The 12,436-nt window shown below is 40.8% G+C and overlaps 1 protein-coding gene across 2 annotated transcripts in view; it reads left to right on the top strand.

Moving 5' to 3' along the window:
• The first annotated feature begins 3,404 nt into the window (after positions 1-3,404).
• Garem1 (GRB2 associated regulator of MAPK1 subtype 1) overlaps positions 3,405-12,436 on the top strand; it is a 227,351-nt gene continuing 218,319 nt past the window's right edge. The window contains exon 1 of one of the 2 annotated variants that reach the window (XM_004853105.4): positions 3,405-3,895. In XM_004853105.4, coding sequence (XP_004853162.2) covers positions 3,775-3,895 — 121 coding nt within the window. In that variant the 5' untranslated portion in view covers positions 3,405-3,774. The remainder of the gene's footprint in view (positions 3,896-12,436) is intronic. The other variant, XM_004853104.4, reaches the window with a different exon arrangement.

Here is a 12,436-nt window from a genome sequence, read left to right on the forward strand (position 1 = left end):
TGTTGCTCCTTCAAAGCCAATAGTTCTTTTAATAATACAGTTAAGAATCCCGATCCAAAAATCCCAAATTGGAAATGCTCCAAAATCTGAAATTTTTGAGCACTGAAAGGATACCACAAGTGGAAAATGCCATACCTATCCATACTTGAGAGATCACAGTCAAAACATAGGCCTACTAAGAATATTGTGTAAAAGTACCCTCAGCAGCTGGGGATATAGTTCAGAGGAAGAGAGCATGCCTAGGATGTATGAAACCCTGAATCAATCCCCAGCACTGGAAAAAAAATTACTTTCAGGCTATGTGTATAAGGTATATATGAAATATAAATGAATTTTGTGTTTAGACTTGGATCCTATTTGCCAAAACACCGTGTCATGGATGTGCAAATATCTCCAAATCCAAACATTTCAGGTCCCAAGCATTTCAGATAAGTAATATTTAACCTGGAATACTTCCATAGCATTTCTTATATATCAGACACTATTCTAAACCCTCAACATGTTTTAAATCATTAAATTCTCTTATGAATCCTATGAGATGAGTGCCATTACTATCCTCACTTTTCAGAGGAGGAAACAAGTTTCCCAAGATCCTAAATAGGAGTATAGTCATTAACCCAACCCAAGGACCTCAATTGTGTCCTGGAGTCCATATTTTAATCACCATAACGCGCACAAATCTGTTTATAAGAGTACTCAACAGAAACAAAGGACCATGATATTAAACGTTGCCTTACTTCTCTAGATGTTTCTTTTTCATAAACTGCAAAATATAGTACTGTAAATTTTAGTCACTCATCAGTCAGCTTTCCTTTACTATAAGAAATACCTGAAATAATCAACTTACAAAGAGAGAAATTTCATTTTGGCTCAGTTTTAGAAGTCCCATTTTGGGCCTGTGGGGAGGCAGCATTTCCTGCATGGAGTTTGTGGTGCAGCAAAACTGCTCCAGGGTGGAATGGAGAGAAGGAAGACTGGGCCAGGGGCCCAATATCCCCATTAAGGCAAGAACGCAATGACCTCAAGCCCTTCCACTAGGTTACTTCACTGATCCACAAGTCCCAGTAAATCCACTCTGTTCCTCCGGGGAACATTTAAGACCCAAATGCCCAGTTATGTGTTTATATCCATGGTTTGCACTGGTCCAACAATCTTTAGAAACATGTTTAGAAGTGCAGTTCAGACTAAAAGATTATGATTGCCTCTCTGTTAGTTTTGTTTGTTTGTTTTACAGTTTAACCAAAACTCTGTCTCAAAATTGAGATCTTTTTGAAGAGTTCCTCAAAGACATGAGACTTAATAAGAATTTGCCACTCACTAAATTTCTTCCTTTGAATACTCAGGATTGAAATGAAACTTTTTCTGCAAGGTCAGCAATAAAGCAAATCTAATATAAGCGCTTTATTGACTTTTAAAAAGTTGGTTACATTAATCTTTTTCCTTTTTAATCTTGTCTTTAGGTCAGAAGCCACTGATCCTTTCATGAGTGGGAATTCTCATTTTCCCTGAAGTTTTTAAAGAGTATAAAATAGAAGCAGAAAGTTTTTTTTAAAAATCAATCTACCATATAAGGATGTAGGATTTTCTTACTGGTTGAAGGACCCCTGACCTTGTTCAATTTCAGATGTGTCACTTTGGGGAGTCTAAGTTTTATTTTCAAAAATGTTTAGCTATTTAGAAAAAAATGAGCTGACCCTTAGTTCTTTATGGTTTTGAAATATCCTATGAGCAAATCATAGAACTCTACAGACCTCTGAATCTGGGTTAAATATATACTAAAGTACATTTCACTTTTTCCTCAAGAGTTAAAAAAAAAATTAACAGAAATACACAAGGCTCCAAACTTTCAGAATTCTGTGAAAATTATTGCCAATGCTTAAAAGTGAGACATGAAGGTGAATGAAGAAAAATCTCAGAGGTTTCTCTTTTAATGCAAATGCTAATAGACTTGTTTATTCTTTGCCACAGACCTTTTAAGCCAGCCCTCTAAAAGGCTGTGGGATCTTTTCAAGGCCATGGGAAGGCCAAAAAAGTGCTTGTCCTACTTTACCATGCACTGAACACTGAATATATGTGGAAAACAGAGAATTGATACAAAAATCTTTTACCTCAGCAATCACACACCTCATTAGATTTTTGTTTGTTTGTTTTATTATTTTTTTATTTTTGGTACCGGGGATCAAACTCTGGACCTTGTGCTTGTGAGGCAGGCGCTGGGAGCACTGAGCTAAATCCCTGGCACTTGTTTTGTTTTTTGAGACAGGGTCTCTCCGTGTAATTCAGGCTGGCCTTGAACTCACTGTGTAGCCCAGGCTGGCCTCAAGCTCCCAGTGATCCTCCTGGCTGAGTGCTGGGATTATAGGCCTGAGCCACCACGACCAGCTCACCTCCTTAGATTATCATGTTAAAAAAAAAAAAAAAATTCCAAAGCAAAAAGACGTGCCTGGACAAACAGGAATCATACTCATCTTTATATTCTGATCTCTGCCCTCACCCAGGCCATGGTAAAAGGCGTGGCCAACAGATTTATCCTACAAAACACACTGTGGGTTTGCATCCTAGCACAGCTATCTAGGAGCTGTGTAATCTTGAAAAATTACCTAATGCATTGGTGGGGTATCTAGAAAACGGTAATTAGCCACCCTTGAAGACCGAGGAGAAGTGAGTGGGAAAAACACGTGGAAATAGCTAACCCTCACAGAGAGCTCCTCGTTCTCTCTTCCTGTCTTGTCTGGGGACCGCCTCGTATCCCGCCATCTGCAGGAGCTCTATTACACAAGGAAGGTACTTAAACCAAGTGTTCACCTCCCCTTTGGGGGTAGTGATGATCCACCACCTTCCTGCTTCGGGTGCTTCGGTCCTTTTCAGCTTGCCTAGCAGCCAAAGCTAAGGCCGGTAGGAGTAACTTGCGGCTCCGTTTGCGGAGTTGTAGGCTTGAGGCAAACGGCTGCCTCGCCGGCCTCGTCCCTCTGAGCACTCCCGCGTCTCCTTCCAGTCGGAGCAGCCGGCGGAAAAGGGGAGCATAGGTCTCCTTTGTCCCCGTATCCGCCACTCACGGGGAGGACAGAGCGATCTAAAGGGGAAAGATACCCGAGCTTCACCTGCATTCCAGGCTCCGGGAAGGGCCCTTCGCTGGGAAGGAGTAGGGCGCCGGGCGAGGCTGCAGGGCACCCGAGCGGTCGGACGGGGGAGCGAGAGCAAAGCTTACGGAGCGCGCCGACCCGCCGGTGCGGAGAGCCGACGCCGAGCCGAGCCGAGCCGGGCCGAGACCAGTCGGGCGCTAGGCTGGAGTCGGCCGGGGGCTCCTGGGGGCGTGGCCGGAGCGGCGGGGGCGTGGCAGGGGCGGGAGCGGAGGCGGTGTCTCTCCGAGCTGCGCAGGCGTTGCTCGCACCTTGTTGATTAGTCAGTGCTGGGAGCGCTGCTATGGCGTTTCTCGTACCCGCGGCTCCTCCTCATACGCTCGAGGCGGAGGGAAGGAGGGGTGAGAGGAGGAGGCAAACGGGCGGCCGCCGCAGCTGCAGACCCGGGGCCCGCGGAGCAGGCGGAGCGCGAGCCGACTCCCGCAGTCGCGGGGCCGCTCCGAGTCCTCTCCGGGCTTGAGGGCACGCGGGGCGCCCCGGCCATGCCCCGCAGCTGCCGCTGAGCCAGGCTTCGGCCCCCTCTCCGGTCTGCTCCAGCCGCCGCGCCCCCCGGCGCCTCCCGCGCGCCTATTCCGCGAGTGCGAGCAGCGGCGGCAGCCGAGGCGCTCTAGTGCCATTGGCAGCGGCGGGGGAGATGGACCCGGTGCCCTTGCTGGGCTGCAGCCTCAAGGATGTGAAGTGGAGCTCGGTGGCCGTGCCGCTCGACCTGCTGGTCAGCACCTACCGGCTGCCCCAGATAGCGCGGCTGGACAGCGGTGAGTCCCGGCGCGGGCGCCCGACCCGGAGGGTGGGACCAGTAGGGAGTGGGCTGCCGCCCCCGGGCGACGGAGCTGGCCGCGCGGCTGTCGCAGCCCTGGCGCGTTGCTCTCAACTCCCCCAAGCAGCAGCCTGAGAAGTAGAAATCAGAGCCCTTGACGAGTGATTTAAAAGGACGCCTTAAAAAAAAAAAAAAAAAAAAAACACCTAGGGGAAACCTGCAGATAATCTTGGGCTCGAGCAGTCCCTCCGCAGCCGCCTGCCAGAATTACTCAACCTGGGAAACCCTGAGTAGCTATCTTGTGCAACTTTCTTAAGAAAATCTTTGTGTTCTCTGGGTGGCATCTTACTTTGGGTGCCTTCCTTATCCTCCCGCACCCTCCGTCAAGAAGCAGCAGTTTGAAGAGAAAAAGCTCCTGGGTGACCAAAGAAAGCGATCACATTTCTCAGAGAACTTTTATTACAGCTTGTCTGTTTTGTTTAACCCAACTGAAAGTAATTTAGGGCTGTGAATAGAAAATGTTTTTAGCAGAAGTGATGGTATGCTTAAGGTTAATTATTAGCTCAGCGCATTTCCAGCCTGGAAAAAAATTTTAAATCATTAAAACCCAGATTGATTTAGAACCTGTGCTTGGAACTGTGGAATGAGTATTTTGTGAAATTGACTACCAGAAGTCAACCAAACATCCCCCATCTGTGGGCTCTGCAGTGTAACATCTGCAAATATGTAGATGTGCTGCTGTCAGACAAGTAGACACCTTTCAGTTTGAGAGTTGTGACATAGAAGGTGGCAGTTGAGGTTTTTGTTTTCACAATAACGTCAGTGGGTTTTGGCTTCTTGGGATTTCAGACTTTGCAGAAAGAAGCCTGCCCAGCTGTGGGGCAGCCCAGCCTGGGGCGGGCAGATAGAGCTGTGGCCACTCACAGGCCAAGCCAAAATAGCCCTGAGCAGAAAGGTGTCATTTCGAGTCACAGGCACCTGTGTGGCTCCTTGGTTTGGGGGAGAGTAAAAGAGTACATTACAAGAGATACATACATGTCAAAGAATTTTTTACTCCGTTTCTTTTCTTTAGGATCAGATTAGACATCTGAAGCACTGATGTGGAAATAAGTGCAGGAAAGTTCATAAGAGCCGGAGAACAATTTCGGCAGGTTTGCTAGTCTGGTCTGGTTGTTGGTACTAGAGGTGGGCATTGGGAACGAACTAGGAGTTTTTAAACTGGTAATGAAGTGCAGATGACGGTGGCCACTGAATACAAGGCAGGAAGGCATTTCTGCTCAGAGTGGAGATGGGCAGTGTTTTGTGCTTTAAATGTGCACCTGCGGGCCCAATTCTCTGTGCATGTTTGTGTGTGTGTGTGTGTGTGTGTGTGTGTGTGTGTGTGTTTGGCGTTCCATTTCCTCCCCGTGCAAAACTGCATACATTGGCAGGTTTGAGTCCTCACCTTTTCCATCCCTCTCGCATCTCTGCACAAGCTGCCAAAACTTCTTACCCAGTCAAGAGAGCATTTATGCTGCATGTAGTGCTAAAGTCACTCAAAATCTTCATTAAATTTAAAGTTTAAAGAGGCTGAATATCAGTTTCAGGCACAACTCTTCTTTTTATTACCCACTTTCTTATCCTTGCCATTCATAAAAAGGATCTGAATCAGCAGTGTACTCATCCCACACATCTTTTTAAAATCAGGACGTGGGTTGTGAGGTTTAACACTGTGTCCTTTCAAACTTTGGAATGAATTTTGATCACTGTATGTAATTCTAATTCTTTATGGTAAAATTCTCTTATTTTCTTTTCACCACTTAATCACCAAATTCCTAATCATAGCCAAATACTACTTTGTACCTTGTTTCTTCACTTAGCAATCTCATTTGAATACTTTTTGTTAGCGTGAGTTTTAGTAGCTACATGTTTTTTGGGCTGGCTGTACTGTACAATCTAGTACCTATTGTGAACATCAAATTGCTTAATTTTTTACTATTATAAGTTATGATATGATGAACAATGTACATAATAAATCTACTTGTTTGGGTTAGAGTATATTCCTACTTTGCTAAATGTGGATCTTTTTAAACCCTTGGTATATGTCATCACTGATTTAGGGACTGTAAGTTATGCTCATTTATACTAATGTGGGCATTGTGGGAATACCATCTTGTCCACATCCTGAAAATATTGTGAAACTTTTTTCTTTTTAAAAATCTTTGCTAATTTGTTGGGGGAACATATTAGCTTAGCAATTTAATTTGGGTAGAGCCAATCATAAGCCAGATGTGGTGGTGCACACCTGTAATCTCAGCTACTTGGGAGAGTGAGGTGGAAGGATGCAAAGTTCAAGGCCAGCCTGGGGCAACTTGGTTCTCAGAATAAAGGGGTTGGGGGTGTAGCTTGGTGGTAGAGTGCTATTTTTGGGGTACCAGGGATCAAACTCGGGACCTTGCACTTTCGAGGCAGGTGCCCGAACCACTGAGCTAAATCCCTGGCCCAATTCTCTGCTTATTTTAAAGCAGTGTCATATTTTTAAATGCTATCAGCAGAATCTCAGGTGTTGAGCAGTCTTCATTGTGTATATCTTTTTGCCTGTTTTAGTGCTGCAGATATACTTTATGCACAAGCATGCACATGCACACCATATACTTAGATATGAAAGGCAGTCATTTTCTGAATCATTTGTTTTAAGAGACTAGAAAGAAGTTGAAAAATGTGCTAGTAGTTGACATTATGCCATGAAGAAACTATTGGCCAATTGTAAGCTATCATGAAAAGACATTAAAAAAAATCTTAATTTTATACTTTGATTATTGAATGCCTTGTGTGTGTGGATGTATTTCTAGATGTTTGATGGATATTGTCTCATATCATTTGCAGCCTCACTATAATGACTTTGGGAACCTGAGGTTCAGAAAAATTGAGTGAATATCTCATAGCTGGTAAATGATGGAGTAGGATTTTCACCCGACTTTGTGCCTCCAAAGATCTCTTTGGAGATCTTGTCCTAGAGGAGAGTAGATTTGGAGTAGGTCTGATGTCTGCTCTAAATAGCCTCACTGTCTCTCTCAGGGCTTGAACACCGGAAAGTCAATATTTTTGAAACAGTGTAGACACCGAATTAAGTGCTGGCGTCATCCATCATATTTAGATGACTTTCTGCTTCCCAGAAGAGTGGCTGAAAAGAGGCAGGAGGGAAGAGAGGTTACAGTGTGAGAGAAAGAGGGGAAAAACATTTTCTTAAGATATGCAGATGTGTCTGTTGAGATAATTCCTTCCTTTATTTGCCTGTGTTAAAAATATTAACCACACATTGTATGAAGCCTCTCCAGCTCTTGGTATTAGGCACATCACTCCTGAAATGTCAGTTAGGTAGATGCATTCAATTTACATCCCCACTGGTGAAATTTATCTTTTTCTGATAAGATAAATACAAAATTAGTGAGCCTTTGTAGGTATTGTCCTAGGAGGCTTTCTGGACAACCTGAAGAAAAGTACTCTAGTGATTCTTGGGAGGTTTGATAGGGTGCTTCTTATCACCCAGTCAGCAATACAATTAAGAATAGATATTTATTTTAATTAAATGTATTTTTATTTTTAACTCATATATAAAAGCATAAAATTATACATATCACCAAGTAATGTGATGTTTCAGTTCTTGTATTTATTGTATAATGTTTAAGTCAAATTATACTTATTTCATCAAACATGATTTCTTTATGGTGCTATTTAAACTGATCACCAGTCTTGTAAATTGTTGACTCTAAGTCCAAGTTTGGCAAATGTGTTTAGGACTAAGAGCGCAGAGGTAATACTGACCCCATTCTACCTGTAAATATCCTTACTCAAAACTGGGTTGGTGAGAAATTGCTTACTTCCACTCACTATTTCATTGTGGAAAGACTTTGAAGGTGTAGAGCAGTGTTCTTCTAACTCTTTCCTTCTGTTGCTCCTAAAGGATTCTGTAAAACTCTGTGCCCTTAAGCATATTTTTAAACTAATTGCTAAAGCTTTTTATCCAAATTTTAAATTAGTTGAAAAGGGTGTAATTTTGAGCATATTGTAAATATTGACTATTTATTTATTTATTTATTTATTTTCTGGTACCGGGGATCGAACTCCGGTCCTTGTGCTTGCGAGGCAGGCGGCCAAACCACTGAGCTAAATCCCGGGCCCTTGACATTTTAAATTACATTGTTACAGCATTCAAAAGACTAGTTAAATTTTCATGTGGTTCTGTTTATTTTTAAAATGAAAAAAGTTTAATACTTTAAAATTTTGTATCTTTATCTTCTTAAACTGTTTCCACTTGCCTTCCCCTGTATAAAATACTATCTCCATTCTGTAGTTTTTATGCTTAAAAGTGTTTTATGAATCACTCTGTCATATTTTCTGTAACAAGAAGTATCTAAGTTGAAATCCACTATTTTATATTTCTTTTGCCCAGCCCATAAGACTTTTCATATTTAGAGTTCTGCTTTTTTTTTTTAATATAGAATTGGAAATTACCTGGCTTGCAAAAGGAATTGTTACTCAAATACTGAAGACTTTTATTCTCCAATGTGCATCTACATTTTCATTTGTTCCTTAGTTTGTGCCCCTGGGGTCTTTGCACTGACGGCTTGAGAAGATCTGGGGAAGGATTAGTTTTGTAAAGTGTAAAGGAGTATATCGAGGGGGAATTGGTTAAGAACAGCCTCTTTCCTTGTGTGTCACAGTCATTGTCATCACAGTCACCCACCTAGGCAGATCAGTTTTTAAACAAAAGCACATTTGAAAGTTAGGATGTCGAAATGGATTCTTCTACAGCCATGAAGGTGAACCTCTCAGAAAGTATTAGCTTTGCTTCAGACATATTCCCCAGTTTGATTGCTGGTGAGTGCACCAAAAGATGAGTTAGTAGGTCTTGTTTGCTAAAAGGAAGGAAGTCCAAGGCTGCACAGACTGACAGGGAGAGAGGAAAAGAAAGGTGGTGGTAGAAACTGGAGGTAGCTAAGTAAGGTAGAACAGTAACATTCTCTCCTTCCGGGCATTATGATGGAGTTAGATCTAATTCTGTCTTAAGTGTATTAGAGCCATGAGAATTTTGGTTTTGTCTTTGTGCTCAGGTGCTTCTACAGCTTTATTGTGTGGGCACTTAGACCCCAGGAGGCTCCATGTGGCTGTTGGTGATGCTGAAGGTCTTTATAGCTGCATGTATACCTTTGAAATTGATGTAAATTCTCAAAATCTGTTCCAGGATGGATGTTGTTTTATGTGTGTATGTGTGTGTGTGCTCATTTTTCCCACCTAAAGTAACTCAATATATATCTTGCTCTCAGAAAGTGTGTATCCTTGTCTTATGGCTTCATTTCTCTTGACGTCCTGTGCAGTATTTACAATACAGAGGGTATTATCCCCACTTAGGAGAAATGTAGTGTTAAAGGGTGCTGAATTTGGAACCAAAGGACCTCTATTCAGTGATAAATACAGCCATTCCATGCCCCATGTGATCTCTGTCAGATTTCTTAACTCCTTTGATTTGCAGTTTTTCTCATGCAGAAAAGATAGATATTATACTTGTCCATTTGTCATAATTATTCATTAATTTGTTTGCTCAGTCCTCTTAGTAACCCCCTACCACATGACCAGCCTTGTTATAGATACTGGAACTGTGTAGTGAATCAGACAAAACTCTCTGTCCTCATGGGGTTTACATTCTTTTTTATCCATGTATTTGGAGAACTAAATGTAGCAGCATATGTAAAGTACATATGTATCCCACAAGAACATACCTGTCTAAGATTGGCATAGTGGTGGTACAAGACATTTGAGGGAAAGGCTTCAGAGTATATCATTTCGGCAGTGAAAGTACACTGAATAATAGATTATCCTCCTATAGATAAACTGAGAAGTGCTCTGGGTGATTTTAATCTATTGCCTTTTTAGTATTTCAGGTTATGGTCTAGTAAGTTATAAAAATGACTTAAGTCTTTATCAGAGAGAAAGCATTTTAAATTAACACAAGATTAGGCTTGGGAGAGACTGGAGCAGGAATTGAAGAAAGGAACTTTTAATTTAATCCATGATCACGTGAGTCTAACCAAATGGTACCAAACCAATGAGCTTAGACATGTGAACTTTTTAAAGCTGATTGATGGTCATTTTTTAGTGCCTATGGTACTAATAATGGTTAGTAGGAAAGAAATGCCTTATACAATGTTATATATGAGGTGAATGACAAAGTCTCCCTAATATTCTTTCATATACTTGATACTTTTACTTTTCCCCCATTTCCCACCTATTCTATTGGTCATGTCTAAAAATTATGAAAAAAGAAAATGCGAGTAGGCAGTGGACACTGATAACATTTAGACTCACAGGACAAAGCTAGACATTAGCTCCTTTGGCTGCTTTGAAAGTCTTACATGGACAGTCCATTTACCTGTAGAAGGAAAACTGGTTTGATTGTTGTGGTCATTTAAAGAGGGAGTATTTTAGTCTCTTTCACTCAGTGGTCACCTTATTGAAATGGCAGGTTCTTGTTGACCAGCTTGTAAACTGGTTTATTTTTGTTTCAGATTCCTGAGGTATCTGTTTTTTCACTCACCGAGTTGCAGTTTTAGGAAAACTCATAAACTTCGTTCCAGTCTTCAGCAAGACTCTCAATCTTAAGAGCACTACCTACTTTATGCAACATGAAAAATAATTTTTGTTGCTGGCTCATGTATCACTTGTCATACTTTAACAAATATAAAATACCTACTAAAATACTTTAAATTTCATAAGATTAAATCCTTTACAACATATTCCCATATGAAAACCTCCTCCATTTCCCTGCCCCATCCTTACTTCCAATTTCACAAGAATGTTTATTTGAATTTCAGGTTAAAGGTATCTGAAATTATTTTTACTATTTTCTAGCTCCTAGCACAATGCGTGGCAGGTAGGAGGCACTCAAGCATTTAATAAATGGACAGGCAAATTTCAGTATTAATGACTGTGTGGTCCTAGATAGCTATATTACTAAATCTACCTATTTGTCCTGCAAGTCTGCAGTAGAATTTTATTATTGTTCCATTTGATATAGACATTACATCCTTAAATATATAAATTGGATGGTAGGCCCTAATATTGACAGTAGGACAATCAAGAGACTGGTGGACCATCATGATTTATAATGCAGTGGTTCTTAGGACCAATAGTTATCAATATTTTAAATAAATTATTTCTGGAAATTATAACTCATTTCAGATTTAACTTTCTTGCTAGATATATAAATCACTTTTATTCTGAAATTGATGAAGATGACTCATTATGTGTTGCCATTTCATTGAATTTTTAATCTTTAGTATCATCATGCTATTCACATGTCTCCTGAGAATGCACTAGACTGCTATAAATCTTTTAAACTAGTTAGCTCTTACTATGATAAAGAGAAGGCCCGATTGGATAGTCAGTTAACCATTTACCTACCAATTGCCTTGTCTCTGGATGCCAGCAGTTTTACTTGTAAGCAAAGCAAGCCACTTGGTTTAAATAATGTTACCAAACTACAACTGCTAATTTTGTCCAGTTGTCATCTTCCTAGAATAGCCCCAAGTTGTCTTGAAACCATAGTGTCTTAATCCCAGACGATGAGTTCCCTTTTATGCCCCTGAAGGAGTATGATATTGTGGTAAAGGAAGGAAAAAACATTTCCAAGCCTATTTCCAGTTCTGTGGACAAAGTATGGGGCAGTCATTTTCATGGAGTTTGCTAATTCTTCACCCCATTTAAAGTAGTATTTAAATACCACTTGGGCTTTGATGGCTTAATGGTTATTTAATAAATACCACATTACTGAATTTAACATATAATGTGAATTCTTTATGAATTTAAAGATATTTATTCTGGGTGATATTTAACATGTACAGTAAGTTATTATGATTGGGTTATAGTGTAGAAAGGGATATAATTGTTTATGTGCAATGCTTATATATATATGCCCCTGTGAAAATTTAAAATAAGTTATGTTCTGTTGTTTTTTTCCTCAACTCAGTAGAGAAAAATTTCCTTGGCCAAACACTTTTATATTACCATGGTAGTTTTCCCAATGCCAGACTTCAAGATGTTGGAGATGCAGATTTACCCTCCTCCTAGCAAAGAGCTAGATTCAAATATCTAAAAGGAACAGGAGAAGGGTAAATTTTTATATTCCTTTTTAAAAAATCATATCTCTTACCTTGTAGGTAATTAGAAAGCATTGGTTATAGTCAAGTGTGGCAACCATTCATAAAAAGGATAATGAAATGCCTGAGAAAACAATCTTGAATGTCCAAGATGCCCATCTGTGCGAGTACTGTATTTTTTTTGGTCAATACTCCTTTTGGATTTACCGCTCTTTTCCTTTACTTTAGCAACTCTAAGCAGGTAAGGGACAGTGGAATCCAAAAACTGACATGTATCCATTCTGTAGTCATTTCTGGTCCTCAGTTACTTATGCTCCCAAATTTCTAGTTTCATCTGTTTCAGGTTGTTAACATTTAAAATAATGCAGAGTTTATTTTTACCTTTGGGCTACTGGCCCACAAAA

The sequence above is a fragment of the Heterocephalus glaber genome, unplaced genomic scaffold (genome assembly GCF_053883595.1).
Source record: "Heterocephalus glaber isolate CG9 unplaced genomic scaffold, H.glaber_assembly_v1.0 deba00000331, whole genome shotgun sequence".
NCBI lineage: Eukaryota > Metazoa > Chordata > Mammalia > Rodentia > Bathyergidae > Heterocephalus > Heterocephalus glaber.